This window comes from Budorcas taxicolor, chromosome 25, assembly GCF_023091745.1.
Source record: "Budorcas taxicolor isolate Tak-1 chromosome 25, Takin1.1, whole genome shotgun sequence".
NCBI classification, from domain to species: domain Eukaryota; kingdom Metazoa; phylum Chordata; class Mammalia; order Artiodactyla; family Bovidae; genus Budorcas; species Budorcas taxicolor.
Window position 1 is genome coordinate 19,131,184 of NC_068934.1, and position 18,372 is coordinate 19,149,555.

General features: G+C 39.8%; 1 protein-coding gene across 1 annotated transcript in view; it reads left to right on the plus strand.

Moving 5' to 3' along the window:
* Positions 1–18,372, plus strand: part of PAK1 (p21 (RAC1) activated kinase 1) — a 96,008-nt gene that overhangs the window by 56,891 nt on the left and 20,745 nt on the right. The window contains exons 8-10 of the mRNA XM_052661600.1: positions 378–441; positions 11,653–11,701; positions 18,024–18,136. Of these exons, the coding sequence (XP_052517560.1) occupies positions 378–441; positions 11,653–11,701; positions 18,024–18,136 (226 nt within the window). The remainder of the gene's footprint in view (positions 1–377; positions 442–11,652; positions 11,702–18,023; positions 18,137–18,372) is intronic.

An 18,372-nucleotide genomic window follows, 5' to 3' on the forward strand; every position in this document is an offset into this window, starting at 1 on the left:
GAGCAGAGACTGTCTTAACTGGGTCTCATCTGTTGGGTCCATTGACTGGGTCTTCATTTGTTGCACTCAACCTAGGGCTTAGTGCATAATAAATGAGCATATTAAAATTAGTAAATGTTTATTGAATTGATGAATTTTAAAATGAATGAAATAACTTTTAGGAGATTAGAAGTAGATTAGGGTACTATTAATAAAAGTGGTAAGGAGGTGAAACTTTTGGTTGAAACTTAAGAGGGAAAGCTAAGCACCTTAGTGTGGTTTTAGGGTATTGGAGATAGTTCTTTAAACTTTGCTGGCTCAGAGTTGGGGGAACATGGAGCTTGTTTTGTATTGTTGATCTGGGAAAAACTGATTTATGTTCTCTGTTTCTTTCAAAGGGAGCATAGTGAGTGTGGGCGATCCTAAGAAGAAATACACACGGTTTGAGAAGATTGGACAAGGGTTAGTAGGTGCCTTATATTTCCTAGAAAAATGGCTTAAAATGTGCTGATATATATGCTTTTGCTTTTGTTTTGCCTCTTATAAACCTTTTCCTTCATTCTCCACCTCACCCCTTGCCCATCTGAAGGTGTTTTATTAGGCTGATCTCAGGCTTCCAGATTATGTTTTAATATGTGAGATGTGCCATTAGCTGACATTGTTGCTAAAAATATCCCTGCATTGAGAGTGCGAAAACCATTTATTTTCTTAGCACAAAAACCTTCTTCCCAAATTATAGCTCTGCTTTTCCATATTAACCTTGTTTAGCTGGTGCTGAGACTTACCAGCACTAATATGAAATGAAAGACAGAACTTTCAGACTCTTCTGCTAGTATATGGGACCTGTTTTTCTAGTGGATGACAGAAATCATATCTCTTACTCTGGTTCCTTTTATGGATCTTGTATTCTGACCTCAGTGTACTGATTCAGCAAATCTTAGCTGAATCTCTGTTAGATACTAGGTGCCATGAGTACAGCTATGAATCAGACTGTATCTGCTTTCAGAGAGACCCTCATATCTACAGAAGGAGATAGACAGACAAAAAAAAATTATACTGTGATAAGTCTTAAAAGTGTTTTTGAGCAAGAGAAGCCAGATACAAAAGAGCAAATACTGTGTGATTTTTTTTATATGGAATTAAAGAACAGGCAGAAATAATACATGCTAATGTAAGTCAGAATAATGGTTGTGTTTGGGAGGATTAGGAAGTAGCATGAGGGAACCTTGAGGGGTTGATGGTGAACATGTAGGTGTGTACATACTGAAAAATCATCAAGTTCTATACTTAAGATTTGTGCAGATTAGTTTAGGTAAGTTATGCCTTTATATAAAAAAGAAAATGAATGAGATTTCTGTAGAGATACCCAATTAGCTAAAATTAAAAAGAAACTGAAAAAACTATCTGGCTTGTAGAAAGCTCTCAGTGTTACATGAATGAAAGCATTGTTGTTAATGAAGTCATTGAAGTTTTCTGTTTTTTCTTTCTTTTTAAATTTTTGATGCATCAGGGCATCAAAAATTGTGGCACCGTAGTTGTGGCACATGGGATCTTCCTTGCAGCATGTGGGATTTTTAGGTGCGGAATGGTGGCTTCTCTCGTGTTGTGTTGTGCAGTCTCCAGAGTGTGTGAGCTCTATAGTTGTGGTGCATGGGCTTCGTAGTTTTCAGTACATGGACTCTGTAGTTGAGGCATGTGGGCTTAGTTACCCTGAGACATATGGGATCTCAATTCCCCAGCCAGGGCTCGAACCTGAATCCCCTGCATCAGAGGGTGGATTCTTAACCACTGGAATGCGAGCGAATTCCTCAGGTTTCTTTCTTATATATCTAAGAACTTCTGAAATAAGATAAAGTAATGCATAGTATACTGATGTTGTATCTGTACAGTATTCTATAGCTTGCAACTGTTATTTGCATCTGTTGTTCAATTTAATCCTCAAAGTAGCCCTGGACTTGAGTGGATCTCCTTTTTCCCTGGTCCAGTGCTTCTGCTATTAGAGATGCTTTTCTGAGTCTGACCTAGTGTAAGATAGTTAACACAATGAGAAGACATTATTTTCCTTGCCTCTGAGTAATCTGGGATGGTATTTTCTTTAGCTAATTACATTGAGATACTAAGAATGTAGAAGAAAGGTACACAGACAAGTGTGGATAAGTCAGGTCCTATCTCTGGACATCAGTTTCTTCATTTAAGGGAGAGGGATTGTGGATTCAGGGTCTTTCACCTCCCAAACTGTTGATTATATATTATATATATATATGCATATGCAGATGTATGTGGTCCATAAATAGGCACTATCTGCAAAAATTTTGTCCTTGCTTATTTGACAGATATGTTAGTGATAAGAGAGGATTGCAATACTTATTAAGCATCTATGCTGATGTTTCCACATTCCATTATTTTAAAACTATACATGGAGTACTTCCCTGGTGGTCCAGTTGTTAACACTTTGCCTTCCAATGGAGGGGTGCAGGTTTGATATTGCACCCCTGGTTGCAGTCGGGGAGCTAAGATCTCACATTCCTCAGGGCCAAAAAACAAAACAAAACAGAAAAAATATTGTAACAAATTCAATAAAGACTTTAAAGATGGTCCACCTAAAAAAATCTTAGAAGAAACAAGATGGCAGAGTAGGTGAATGTAGAGTACATCGCTCTCCGTGGATATGTCAGGAATACACCTTCAGACACAGATGTGCATGCAGAATTCCAGCTGAGAGTGGACAGGAGTGCCTGACCAGTGGAAGGAATATATAGAACCATGCAAAACTCGGAAGGATGAAGCAACTAGGGGGAGAAACAGGAGTATTAGTAGGACTGGACCCTCAGCCAGTGGGGGAACTGAAGCAAGGGTCCAATCCCCACATCGGGGCAGTTATCTGAGCCAGAGGAGAAACATTTAAGGCTGAGAGTGAAACAGCTGATCTGTGGCAGCCTAAATGAAATGAGAATCAGACAGTCCTTGCTACAGCCATACATACCCCGGACAGGAATGCAGGTCCCCTGGAAGGCGTAGTGGCTGGGAGTTGGAGTTTAGAGATTGTGGAGCAATCCCAGGGCGAGGGCTGCTGTTGACTGCAGAGAGACAAATGGAGGGGATGTGAGGGAAGAGATTGTGGTGGGAAATGTTGGTGGAGGAAAGCCAGGGAGCCATGGAAGCAAGATGATACTGCTGAGTCACGCATAGAGGGGTGGAGCCATCACCATAGCTTCTCTCTCTACACATGCCAACATCAGCTGCTGAACAGTAGAAAGGCTGGCCCATCAAATGCCTGACACACTGAACTACAGAGTAGGACCCCATCCAGGGTGCCCTTTTAAGTGCCTGATGTGCTGGTCTACAGAATAGGACCCCAGCCAAGGGGGCCCCTCTATGTGCCTGATGCACTGAACAACAGGGTAGGATCCCAGGCAAGGGAGCCTTCTAAGTGCCTGAACGGGTGGAGTTACGGAGAAAAACTGGCCAAAGAGGTCTTCTGATAGCCAGCTATAAGAGGCTCGAAAAAAGACTCTGATAGGGCCATAACTCCTGCTGCAAAGGCAGTCCGTGTCCCCACACACTTGGCACCGCCAGGGTCCCCGTAAGCCAAGCGACTATGTCACCTTCATGCTCAACTCTCAATGGGGCAGAGCTGCCACAGGCAAAAAATGTCTTGCATCTATGCTGGCAGGATCGCTTCGGTAGTGTTTGACTCTTTGTGACTCTGTAATCTGTGGCCTGCCAGGCTTCTCTGTTAGGGAGGGGGGTTCTTACAGGCAAGAATATTGGAGCATATTGGCCAATACTGGTTGTCATACCCTTCGAGAGCACTATATTTCCTGCTGCCCTAGCCTCCAACTCCCCTAAGTACTTGGTGCTGCCAGAACCCCTGTGATCCAAGCAGCTGCACCACCTCCACACCTGGCCCTCACAGGGGCAAACCCAAGTCCTCCAGAGCAGCCTCAGGAGCAAACCCCAGTGGACGACCCACATGTAGACGTGGAAATAAAACCACAATTGAAACCCAGGGGCAATTTGGCTAAGGAAGAAGACCCCAAACCTTCCCACCAGCTGTTCAAGCTGCAGATTAAATCCACATGGTCAACTAGGCAGACTCTGTGTCTATGGAATGTATAAAAGGACATTGAGAGCTCCCACAAAAGAAAATGCACTAGTTCTGATAGCTGTGGACATTGGAGGCAAGAACACACAAGAGTAGGACCAGATTAGAATCTGAGCTGCCCCCACAGCAGGTGCAGAGACCAGTACCGTGTTGGAGGGAATCCTAGGGAGGTGAGGTGGACTGTGACTCCCAGTGAGAGAAAGGACTCTGACAGCAATGATTCAAGAAAAACATTTATTATTATTATCTTTTGACTTGTTCTGTAGATTCTTTTGGATTTTTTTTTCTTTTTTTCCCCCCTCTGTTGTTGTTGATTTTATTGGCACTATGAAATCTAATTAAGCTTTTGAGCTTCTTTTTTTTTTCCTCAGTGACATTTTTTATTGTTGTTATAAACCTCTGTCTCTACATTGGGCTTTTGCAGTTCTGTGGAGTTTTCCCTTTTTTTCTTTTTTCTTTTCTCTTTCTTTAATTTTAATTTTTTAAAAATATTATTTTTTCTACATTTATTCCTTTGTTTGCTTTTCCTACTGTTCTTTTCCCCTTGCAGTTAATCTTTAATGTATATAAATCTTCTTAATTACCTCTATTTAACTTTACATATCAATTCTTTCCTTTCTTTCCTTTCCTCTCAATATATTTGTTAATTTTATTTTCATTGCTTTATTCCCCAATTGGCACCTTGCTTTGGTTTTGTTTTCCAGTTTGTGCTTTAGTTAGTTTTGTTCTGGTAAATATAATTTTGGGTTTCCTTTGTTTGCCGGGTTAATTTATTGTACTTTATTTTTGTTGGACTGTTTTGATTTTGCTTATGGGTGTATATGTATATGTATATTCTGTCACTTTTTAAAAAATTCTTAAATTTTTATTGGAATATAGGTGGTTTACAATGTTGTAATTACAGTGTTCTGCTGTACAGCACAGTGAATCAGTTATACCTATATTTACTTTTTTTTATGTTTCTTTTTTTAAATTGAGGGATAATTGCTTTACAGAATTTTGTGGTTTTCTGTCATACATCACCAAGAATCAGCCATAGGTATATCCATGTCCCTTCCTTCCCAGATGTCCTCCCATGTCCCTCCCCACCCCACCCTTCAGCCTGATACAGAACTCCTGTTTGAGTTCTCTGAGTCATATAGCAAATTCCCATTGGCTATCTGTTTTACACATGGTATTGTAAATTTCTATGTTACTTTCTCCATACATCTCCCCTTCTCCCTCCTCTCCTCCCACCTTGTCCATAGGTCTGTTCTCCATCTGTTTCTCCATTGCCACCCTGAAAATCATTCATCAGTGTTGTCTCTTCAGATTCCATATATATATGTCAGTATGCTGCCGTCTATGGGGTCGCACAGAGTTGGACACGACTGAAGCAACTTAGCAGCAGCAGCAGCATTCGATATTTATATTTATCTTTCTGACTTACTTCACTATGTACTGGGCTGTAGTTTCATCCACCTCAGAACAGATTCAAATGTGTCCCTTTTTATGGCTGAGTAATATTCCATTGTGTGTATATATATATATATATATATATATATACCACAACTTCTTTGTCCATTCACCTGTCGATGGACATCTAAGTTGCTTCCATGTTCTAGCTATTGTAAATAGAGCTGCAGTGAACAGTGGGGTACATGTGTCTTTTTCAGTTTTGATTTCCTCAGGGTATATGCCTAGGAGTGGGATTGCTGGGTCATATGGTGGTTTTATTCCTGGCTTTTTAAGGAGTCTCCATACCATCTTCCATAGTGGCTATATCAGTTTACATTCCCACCAGCAATGCAAGAGTGTTCCCTTTTCTCCATACCCTCTCTAGCATTTATTTTTTGTAGACTTTTTGATGATGGTCATTCTGACTGTCACATTTTTTATTACTGTTATAAACCTCTGCTTCTACATTGGACTTTTGCAGTTCTGTGGAAGTTTCCTTTTTTTTCTCTTCTTCTTCTGATTTTTTTTCTTCTTTTCTCTTTTTTATAATTTTTTAAAAAATCTATTATATTTTTTCTATTTTTATTCCTTTGTTTGCCTTTCCTACTGTTCTTTTCCCCTTGCAGTTAATCTTTAATGTATATAAATCTTCATCTATCTCTATTTAACTCTGCATATCTATTATTTCTTTTTTTCTTTCCTTTCCTTGCAACATATTTGTTATTTTTGTTTTCATTGCTTTATTCCCCACTTGGCACTTTGCTTTAGTTTTGTTTTCCAGTTTGCACTTTAGTTAATTTTGTTCTTAACTGGTAAATATAATTTTTGATTTCCTTTGTTTTCTGGGTCAATCTACTGGACTTTATTTTTGTTGGACTGTTTTGACTTTGCTCCTGAGTATATATGTATATGTGTATATTCCATTTATTTTAATTATTATTTGCCTGATTTTGTAACTGCCATTTGTCTGGGGTTCATCTTTGATTTCTCATTTTTGGATATTTGTTTTCATCTTACTTAATGCCATAACAGACTACTTGTAGAATCTTTGTTCCTGACCAGAGATCAAGCCCTGAGCCTTTGGAGTGGGAGCACTGACTCTAAGACCCTAGACTACCAGAGAACTAACCGTAGGGAGCATCAAATAGTGAGAACTCACACAAAAGAAACCACTTGAATACAAGACCTGGCATCACCCAACCACCAGTGGCACCCTGTACAGGACGCCTCATCTAAACACAAACAAAACAAAAATACAAACCCAGTCATTAGTAGACAGGATTTACCACCTCACTCAGCCTTGCTGATCAGAGGAAAAACAAACAAAAAACTCAGCGCAAATCTCACCTATACAAAGCTTACACAAACCACTGGGCTAACCTTAGGAGGGCAGAAACCAAAAGGAAGAAAGAATTCAGCCTTGAAGCCTGGGAAAAGGAGACCTCAAACACAATGTTAAAAAAAAAATAATGAAAAGGCAGATAAATACTACACAAATGAAGGAACAAACTAGAAACACAGAAGTCCAAGTAAATGAAGAGGAAATAGGCAAACTACCTGAAAAAGAATTCAAATAATGATAGTAAAGATGATCAGAAACCTTGAAAACAAAATGGGAAAAATGCAAGAATCAATTGACAAAGATCTAGAAGAATCAAAGAATAAACATACAGAGACAAACATAACAATTACTGAAATTAAAAATACTCTAGAATGAATCACTAGCAGAATATCTGAAGCAGAACGAATCAGTAAACTGGAAGATAAAATGGTGGAAATAACTTCTGAAGAGCAGAATAAAGTAAAAAGAATGGAAAGAACTGACGATAGTCTCAGGAACGTCTGGGACCATATCAAATGCACCAACATTCAAATTACAGGGGTCCCAAAAGAAGAAGAGAAAAAGAAAGGGTATGAGAAAATTTTTGAACCGATTATAGTTGAAAATTTCCCCAACATGGAAGAGGAAGTCGTAGTCAATCATAGTCAATCAGTCCAAGAAGAACAGAGTCCCATACAGGATAAACCCAAGGAGAAACACCCCAAGACACATACAAACTAACAAAGACTAAACACAAAGAAAGAATATTAAAAGCAGCAAGGGAGAAGCAACAAGTAACATACAAGGGAAACCCCATATGCTTAACAGCTGATCTTTCAGCAGAAACTCTGCAGACCAGAAGGGAATGCTGCTGCTGCTGCTGCTAAGTCGCTTCAGTTGTGTCCAACTCTGTGTGATCCCATAGACGGCAGTCCACCAGGCTCCTCTGTCCCTGGGATTCTCCAGGCAAGAATACTGGAATGGGTTGCCATTTCCTTCTCCAGTGCATGAAAGTGAAAAGTAAAAGTGAAGTCGCTCAGTTGTGTTGGACTCTTAGCTACCACATGGACTGTAGCCTACCAGGCTCTTCCGTCCATGGGATTCTCCAGGCAAGAGTGTTGGAGTGGGTTTCCATTTCCTTCTCCAGAAGGGAATGGCAGGATATATTTAAAGTATTGAAATGGAAAAATCTACAACCAAGATTGCTATACCCGGCAAGGATCTCATTCAAAATTGATGGAGAAATAAAAAGCTTTTCAGACAAGCAGAAGTTAAGAGAATTCAGTACACCAAACCAGCTTTACAACAAATGTTAAAGGGACTTATATAGTCAAGAAATACAAGTGAAGAAAAAAGAGCTATAAAATTAACCCCAAACTATTAAGAAAATGGCAATAGGAACATATATATCAATAATTACTTTAAATGTAAATGTATTAAATGCTCCAACCAAAAGACACAGACTGGCTGAATGGATACAAAAACAAGACCCATATTTGTGCTATCTACAAGAAACCCACATCAGAACTAAAGACACATATATACTGAGAGTGAAAGGATGAGAAAATATATTCCATGCAAATGGGAAACAAAAGAAAGCTAGAGTAGCAATCCTCATATCAGACAAAATAGACCTTAAAATAAAGAATATTACAAGAGATAGGGAAGGACACTACATAATGATCAAGGGATCAGTCCAACACAACAATTGTAAATATCTATGCACCCAACATAGCAGCACCTCAATACATAAGACAAACACTAAAAGACATAAAAGGAAAAATTGAGAGTAACACAATAATAGTAGGAGACTTTAACGTCCCACTCACACCAATGGACATATCATCAAAACAGAAAATTAATAAGGAAACACAAATCTTAAGTGATACATTAGATGAGATGAATCTCATTGATGTTTTTAGGACAGTCTATCCAAATGCAGAAGAATACACCTTCTTCTCAAGTACACATGGAACATTCTCCAGGATAGAACTGTACACAGAAAATTATAAGACACTAATGAAAGAAATCAAAGATGACATAAACAGATGGAGAGATATTCCATTCCTGGGTAGGAAGAGTCAATATTGTGAAAATGACTATGCTACCAAACACAATCTACAAATTCAGTGCAATCCCTATCAAATTACCAATGGCATTTTTCACAGAACTAGAACAAAAAATTTCACAATTCATATGGAAACATGAAAGACCCTAAATAGCCAAAGCAGTCTGGAGAAAGAAAACTGGAGCTGGAGGAATCGACCTTCCTGACTTCAGATTATACTACAAAGCTACATTCATCAAGACAGTATGGTACTGGCACAAAAACAGAAATATAGACCAATGGAACAAGGTAGAAAGCCTAGAAATAAACCCATGCACCAGTGGGTACCTTATTTTTGACAAAGAAGGTAAGAATATGCAATGGGGCAAAGACAGCCTCTTCAGTAAATGGTGCTGGGAAAACTGGACAGCTACATTTAAAAGAATGAAATTAGAGCACTTACTAACACTGTATAAAAAGATAAACTCAAAATGGATTAAAGACCTAAATGTAAGACCAGAAACTATAAAACTCTTAGAGGAAAACATGGGCAGAACACTTAGTACATAAATCTAAGCAAGATCCTCTATGACCTACCTCCTAGAGTAATGGAAATAAAAACAAAAGTTAACAAGTGGGACTTGATTAAATTTAAAAGCTTCTGCATAGAAAAGGAAACTATAAGCAAGGTGAAAAGACAGTCTTCAGAATGGGAGAAAATAATAGCAAATGAAACAAGTGACAAAGGATTAATTTCCAAAATATACAAGCAGCTCATACAACTCAATGCCAGAAAAGCAAACAACCCAATCAAAAAGTGGGAAAAAGACCTAAACAGACATTTCTCCAAAGAAGACACACAGATGGCTAACAACACATAAAAAGGTGTTCAACATTGCTCATTATTAGAGAAATGGAAATCAAAACCACAATGAGATATCACCTCATACTGGTCAGAATGGCCATCATCAAAAAGTCTACAAACAACAAATGCTGGAGAGAGCATGGAGAAAAGGTAATGCTCTCACTCTGTTCGTGGGATTGTAAATTGATACAGCTACTATGGAAGATGGTATGGATATTTCTTAAAAAACTAGGAATAAAACCACCATATGATCCAGCAATCCCACTCTTAGGCATGTACCCTGAGGAAAGTAAAGTTGAAAAAGACACATGTATCCCATTGTTCATTACAGCACTATTTACAATAGCTAGAACATGATAGCAACCTAGATGTCCATCGATAGATGTACGGATAAAGAAGCTGTGGTACATATACACAATGGAATATTACTCAGCCATAAAAAGGAACACATTTGAATCAGTTCTGATGAGGTGGATGAACCTAGAAACTATTATACAGAGTGAAGTGAGTCAGAAAGAGAAAGACAAATATCATATTCTAACACATATAGGAGAATGGTACTGAATCACTTATTTAAAGGGCAGCAGTGGAGAAACAGACATAGGGAATAGACTTATGGACATGGGGAGAGGGCAGGAGAGGGTGAGATGTATGGAAAAAGTAACATGGAAACTTAACGTTACCATATGTAAAATAGATAGCCAGTGGGAATTTGCTATATGGCTCAGGAAACTCAAACTGGGGCTCTGTATCAAGCTAGAGGGGTGGGATGGGGAGGGAGGAGGGAGATTCAAAAGGGAGGGAATAAATGTATACCTATGGCTGATTCATGTTGAGGTTTGACAGAAAACAACAAAATTCTGTAAAGCAATTAACCTTCAATAAAAAAAAAATCTTAAAAAAACTATACATACTACATATATATGATAAATTGGCACTATTATAATTTTTTCATGTTTTTTTTTCTTCCCTTTAAGAGTGAAGAATTTTGTTTGTTTTACTTGGAATTCATGTGTCTTATTATATGTCTATTGGAGGTAGAAACAATTAAGTACTACCCAGTGGGCCTGAGTAGCTTTCCTCTATACTTATGGAGAAGAAGTCTGAAAATGTCCAGTCCTGTGAGGCCTGGGCATTTTGCCCTTGAAGAATGGCACACCTGGTGGGATAAGGGGGAATGGGGACAGGAATATAGACATCAATTTTATGACAGAAGATGGCTAGAGGTAGGATGATTAGTAATGAGGAAGTAACTGCTAATGTAGAGAATCCAGTCCTTATTTGATTGTCCATATCTTTGATCTCAACTTCCTGACATGTAGCTACAATAAAATCCTAACCAAAGAGTTGTAGTTTGGAAGATGATGACCATAATTTCTGGCTTCCAGGCAAACTTAAAAGTGACTTTTCTCCCTGAATTGACATGACTTCTCTGGGAAGCATAATCACAGGACTTGCCAAGAATACATTTTTGCACTGCATAGGATTTTAATTTTCTTCCAATCGTATCGTGTAAATCTGATACATTGTCATGTAAGGTTACAAATATTGTTGCATACCACTCACAGATATACAGAGTTCATGGTTATAAGCATAAAGTGAGATTTTTAGTCCTTTAGAATGGACATGTTCACTTTCGTAGCATTATTCCAGTATTTCTCTGCTTTCTTCCTCTGTCCCTACTTTATTTCCTCACTTCCTGATGGCCACTTGAGCCTATATTCTCTTTGCTGCTACATACTGCCTTTCATGAGAGTGGAAGAGACAATGGGGAGGATCATTTTTTGCTACTATTTTTATTAACACTTGCATTGCTAGATTGTGTGTGGAGAGCTTCATTTGACAAATGTCACCTCATCTAACACCTGGTTTTTTTTTTCTTTCCCACACCTGTTCAGTGCTTCGGGCACTGTGTACACTGCAATGGATGTAGCCACAGGACAGGAGGTAAGTATCCACCACCAACTACTACTCCTTCAGTTTTACTGTTTCTTACTCTTTTTTGTTAAGTTTTAGCCCTTCTTAGCTCAACAAGGACTCTTCTAGTTTCTTAGCATTGTAGACTAGAATTCTTTCAACATGGTGAAACTTACAGGTTTTGGAAAGTTACTGTGGCTGCAATGTGAAAAGATTGGAAGAGATAAGAGTGGAGCAGGTGACTCAGCAGGTTATTGGGTAATTCCATGTGAGAGATGATGTCTGGACTAAGGTGGCAGCACATTATAAATGGGGAAAAGTGATGTATTTGAGAGGTACTTAAGTAGATTTGAGGGCTTCCCTGGTGGCTCAGATGGTAAAGCGTCTGCCTGCAATGCGGGAGACCCGGGTTTGATTCCTGGGTCGGGAAGATCCCCTGGAGAAGGAAATGGCAATCCACTCCAGCACTCTTGCCTGGAAAATCCCATGGACGGAGGAGCCTGATAGGCTACAGTCCATGGGGTCGTAAGGAGTCGGACACAACTGAGCGACTTCACTTAAGTAGATTTGAGGGACTTCCCTGGTGGCTCAGACGGTGAAATGTCTGCCTACAATGTGAGAGACCTGGGTTCGATCCCTGGGTTGGGAAGATACTCTGGGGAAGGAAATGGCAGCCCACTCCAGTACTCTTGCCTGGAAAATCCCATGGATGGAGGAGCCTGGTAGTCTACAATCCATGTCTCAAAGAGTCGGACAGGACTGAGTGACTAAAGTTTCACTTTAAGTAGATTTGACAGAATTTGGTGAAGGTGAGGATGACTCACAAGTGAGTGATGTGTGTATGTGTGTGTGTGTATTCTTAGTTGTGTCTGCTCTTTGTGGCCCTATGGAATATAGCCCACCAGGTTATTCTGTCCATAGAATTTTTCAGGCAAGAATACTGGAGTGGGTGGCATTCCTTTCTCCATGGTGTCTTCCCCACCTGAGGACCAAACCTGCATCTCTTGTGTTTCCTGTGTTGGCAGGTGGATTCTTTACCACTAGCACCACCTGGGAAGCCCAAGTGAGTGATCAGAGGAAATATAGATTTGAAGAAGTTAGATACTGCCTAAGAGACCTTGTGAAACTGCCTGGTGGACAGTTATTTTTACAAATTTGGTGTTTAGGAGAGAAATCTGATACAGAAGAGATTTAAAACCTTGTCTCTTGTTTCTAATCTAGTGGGTCTTCCATTACTCTGTGCCTAGGATTCCGGTAGACATTGAAGTTCTCATTTGGAGGCACCTCTTTGTCTCATGTTTCATAAGCTGGGAAATCTCTAATCTTATTGCTAAGGCCTGATGACCCAAGATCTTATCTTCAGCAGAAGGAAGCCAGGAAGGGAATCTAGAATGCTTAAAGTTTTCTTTGCATTTTACTCTTTGGTTGCAGAGCAGGAATGTTGGCAGGTGGGTTGTGGATGGGAGTTACCTGGGAAAGGTCTTAGTTCAAAGACTAATGGGGCTCAGAACTTGAGAGGCACCTCTTGTTCCAAAGAAAATAAAGTTGGCCTCCTCTGAGGAAGGCTACTAGGACCTGCTTGTGTATGTTTCTTGGTTGAAACCCCATGATGTACTGGAGAAGTCACATAACTCACTATGCTCTTGTCAGGCTTTTACAAGTGTCTGAGGCAAATATTGAGGCTCCACTGAGGGTAAGTCAACTTCAAAAAAAGTTATGTTGAAGATTTATTAATTGTTCTTTGATGTGAGAGCCAGATAACTAGATGTTTACCTTTAGTGGATAGTGACAGTCTCTCAGTCCTGTCTGACACTTTGCTACTCCATGGACTATACAGTCCATGGAATTCTCCAGGCCAGGATACTGGAGTGGGTAGCCTTTCCCGTCTCCAGGGGATCTTCCCAACCCAGGGAAAGAACCCAGGTCTCCTGCAGTGCAGGCGGCTTCTTTACCAGCTGAGCCACAAGGGAAGCCCAGATGTTTACCTTTACTTACTTGCAAAAGCTTGGAAAAGTAGTTTGACCTCTGGAGCTTGAATTTTATTTCTTTATAAAATATGCATGATAACGTACACCTCACAAGACTGTTGAGTGAAGCAATGCATGTGAAAAATACATCATAAACTAAGAATTACATATATATTAACTTTTATCTGCACATATTTATTTCACACAGTGTTTACTGATCATTTACTTTATACTACACTTACGCTAAGAACTATGAAAGATTCAGACATTAAAAACACACGCATATATATTATATATATATAAGTGTAAGAAACCATACTTTCTGTTGTGTACATATAAAACTCTTACAGTGCTGACAGAAACCTGTGTTGAAATAATGGTAAGGAAGGAAGGATGGTATCATTTTGCTGATTTAAAATATGCTATATTGGAGGCAGAGATAGAAAAGAGGAGGTTATACGAATACTAAAAAGAACCCTACACAGTAGGCAGTATTATTTCCTTTTTACTGATGAGGAATTTGAGGCTTGGAGTTAAAGTAATTTTTGCGGGGTTGTACTGCCAGCAGTTAGCAAGGACTGAATCTTTTGATTCAAAAATCTTAACTTGTGTTTTCTTGACTGCTAGGCTGCAGCAAGGTTTGGCACCATGGCCTTTTGTCATATTTTGACCTCTGGAGCCTCACAGCCCTTCATGGGAGACAGCCTGGTGCTGGCTGGTTCATTGAAGGTCTGGAGTTGCATGTGTGAGAAACTGGTCACGGGAAACAAACTTGATGTCATGTGCTTGCTTTGTGGTTACAAAACTATGAATGGAAGCAAGTCCATTAGGGCAGCTAGTGCAGTGTAGCCAGGAAGGCCTTATTTTCTCCCCCAGGGAGTATAAATCTTTAGTGGAGCTGGCGGGATGCTCTGTCTTTGTGAGTGACTGCATATTGAGAGTTATCCGATGGGAAAAGAGAGCTATTGCCTGTCACATAGAGGAAGATTAGCATGTTAGTGGTGGAAGTCTTCTAGTTACACATCCGACAATTAATTTTCAAGCCTATATTTAGAGGGAATGTGTATAATAGAGAAAATAGACTGGAAGATGCTTTGAAGTCGTATAAGCCTGAAGGCATTGATTATGACCTTGGGCAACTTCCTTGTAAGTCTTAGTCTTTATTTTCTTATCTGAAAATGCAGAGGATGATTTTCACTTGACAGGGTTGTTTTACAGAGACGTTGTCAGTTGAGCACCTAACACTGTGGTGGGAGAGTGGTTGGTTTTTGCTGTCATTCCTGCTGATTATGTTGTCATTCTTGCTGCTCTGTGCCAAGTACTCATCAAATGCAGTTATGACAGTGATTAGCATTTTCACTGTTGTATTACTGTATTATTTAAATTTCTTATGTATGAGTAACACATTGGCCACTATTTCTTTTAGTCCCCAAAAGAATCCTATGAGGAGGGAAATCAGGGTGGGGATTATTATCCTTAATATTGATAAAGAGATGGAGGCTCAGGGAGCTTGTGATTGGTCAAGGCTGGGAAGTGACAGAATCAGCCACAGAGCTTAGGCCCTCAGAGTTCAAGTCCAGCTCTTTTTCTGTTGGGAGTGCTGTCTGCTGGCTTGAGTTAAGAGGGATCTGATCAGGTGAAGGGTGTTTAGCCTAGCCCATGTTTAGTCAGTAGCTGTTGGAAAGGACTGTCCCCTCCTCTGTCATCCATGGCCTGCTTCTCTTCTCCTTTGCTGCTGCCAGCAGTGACCTCTGTGAAGTTCACAAGCTCTGTCTCATCCTCCAGGGTGGCACAGGGTCCAGATCTTAATATGTGTTATAAGGGCTTACAGTCTTAATGTGATGGGCCTTTAGATCAATGTTTTCCTCTTCAGATGTTAGAAAAGGCTAATCATCAGGTGTTACGGAAAACTGTAGCCAGACCAGACGCCTTCCCTGATAGGAGACCCTGCTGCTGCTGCTGCTGCTAAGTCACTTCAGTCGTGTCCGACTCTGTGATGCCGTAGATGGCAGCCCACCAGGCTCCCCCGTCCCTGGGATTCTCCAGGCAAGAACGCTGGAGTGGGTTGCCATTTCCTTCTCCAGTGCATGAAAATGAAAAGTGAAAGTGAAGTCGCTCAGTTGTGTCCGACCCTCAGTGACCCCATGGACTGCAGCCTTCCAGGCTCCTCCGTCCATGGGATTTTCCAGCAATTTTTTCTCACTTAGAGTAGGGAGTGGAGGTGGTCAAAATGTTTAAAAAAAAATAGTTTCTTTTCTTACTGATAAATGACTCTTGGCAGAAGACTGTCCATACTTGATTTGAAGAAATAATAGAGTGTGGAGTTTTCCCATAAAAGTTGAATTATTCATCCTCTACTTTTCTGGATGATTCTAGAACGACTAGTTGTAGTTGTTCTGTTAAATGTTCATGTTCTTCGATGATGTTTCTAGGAAATAAACACTTAAATAATTTAAAGTCTAGTCCTGTGGGATGAAGTAGCCTATTGCTGATGCTCTTTGTGGTTTAAAAACAAAGTATTTATCAACCCACTGAATTCTGTCTTTTCCTCTTCATTGCCAAAAAGATTTGCGGAACACACACTGTATCAGGCCCTATGCTTGGCACCAGGGATTCTGAGCTTTCAAACGAGCTCTCAAATGTCTCGAGATACACACCTTAACTAATCATCATACAATTCAGTATGTGGTGAGTTCCACAAGACGTGTGTAAATATGGTCTTATAGGGCTTTAAAGAAGGCAAAAAACCTCTCTGGTTTGGAGAAGGAAATTTCTTTTGGTCTGATACAAAGTATAAGAAGGTTTTGAACATGTGAAAACAGTGTAAGATGTTCCAAATGGAGAGAGGCTCAGATATGAGCATACATCTTTCATTGTAGCATATGAAAGAATATAGTGAGAAGTAAGATAGAAATCAGATCAGAAGGACTTTGAATGTTGGGCCAAGGAACATCTCTAGGAACAGGAACCTTTTTAATTTTGAATCTGGGAGAGTGTTATCAAATGTGTACAGTGGGGAAGATTAATCTGGCTCTGTGTGCAGAATAAATGGGAATTGCTTTTGAGATTCTAATCCTGACTCTGCTACTGAATTGTTGTGCTTGCAAGTCACATATCCTCTCTGAATTACAATTTCCTCATCTGTCAAACATGGTCAGTAGTAATATTTAAGTTATAACATGTCTCAGAGAATTAAATGAAATACATTTGAGAATATTCTATGTAGTACCTGACACACTGCAAAAATGGATGCAAAAGTGTCTTGGAAACTAACATATTCCTTAAGTTGGTATTATGTGAAAATTTGTTTATTTCTATAGACAAAAAGCCTATCAAGATCTTTTTCATACATAAACATTAAGGATCCCCTTTTTCTATTCTCTCTTAACCTGGTCAACTCTGATTTACTTTTCCACAGTTTGAAAAGGCATCTCCCCTTTATGAAGCCTCTACATTGATCGTGTGAAAGAGTCCTTGCCAGTTTTATGTTTCTGTAACATTTTGTGTGGGCTTTGTTAAAGCACACCTCTTTTATATTGTGAGTTTTAAAAGTGTTTTTTCTAATATAAGTATTTTGTAGCAAGTTTGATCTTCAAACTTTGGTTCACATTAGAATTACTTGGAACGTGAAAGTGAAGTCGTTTAGTCGTGTCCAACTCTTTGCTACCCCATGGACTGTAGCCTACGAGGCTCCTCTATCCATGGGATTTTCCAGGCAAGAGTGCTGGAGTGGGTTGCCATTTCCTTCTCCAGGGGATCTTCCCGACCCAGGAATCGAACCTGGGTCTCCTGCATTGCAGGCAGACGCTTTACTGTCTGAGTTACCAGGGAACCCCCAAATTACTTTGAGGGCTTGTTAAAATACAGGGTTTTAGAGGAAAAGGAAGTCCCTATTTATCAGTACTTGAGCTTGGATTAAGTAGAGATCTAAGAAGGTAGAGAGATGAATGGAAAGATCAATTTTTAAATTCTTTTACTTCCTCATTTAAATTCTTCATAACCATGTCTTATCCTCACCTCCAGTGACACCAATACCAATGCCAAGTAATAAATGATCTTTATACTTAGCAAGTGAACTTTTCCATTGAATAGAAAATTTGTGCAAACTATGCACCCCCCCCCCCCCCAAAAAAAAACCCCACAGAGTTACAGATTCAGTAGGTTTGGTTGGGGCCTGAGAATTTTCATTTCCAGCACATTCCCAGGAGATGTTGCTAGACTTTGCATTGAGTACCATTGGTCTCCAGTGATCAACTGTGAGTTCCTCAAGGGCTCAGACCATATTTTATTCATCTCTGTCTCCTAAGTGTTTATGTCTGGTACTTAGTAGGTGCTCAGTAAATTTGGAGTGACTCTGGTTATACACTGGTGTACTTTGATTTCAGGTGGCCATTAAGCAGATGAACCTTCAGCAGCAGCCGAAGAAAGAGCTGATTATTAATGAGATCCTGGTCATGAGGGAAAACAAGAACCCAAATATTGTGAACTACTTGGACAGGTATGGAGTGGTAGTCCTGTCAGAGAAATAAGGCCTTTGGGACTGATGGATGATAGTGCTATTAGAGAAGGCAACACCAATACTCAGAACTGTTTCCATTCAAGAATCTTTTAAGGTGCTCAGCTCTGTGCCTCTGAGCCTGCATGTTGCTGGACAACTCTAACTGGAGCACAGTCTTCTGGGTTAGGCTGAACCCTACCACCCTATGGCTTCTCCCAGCTGGTCCTGCCCCTGGG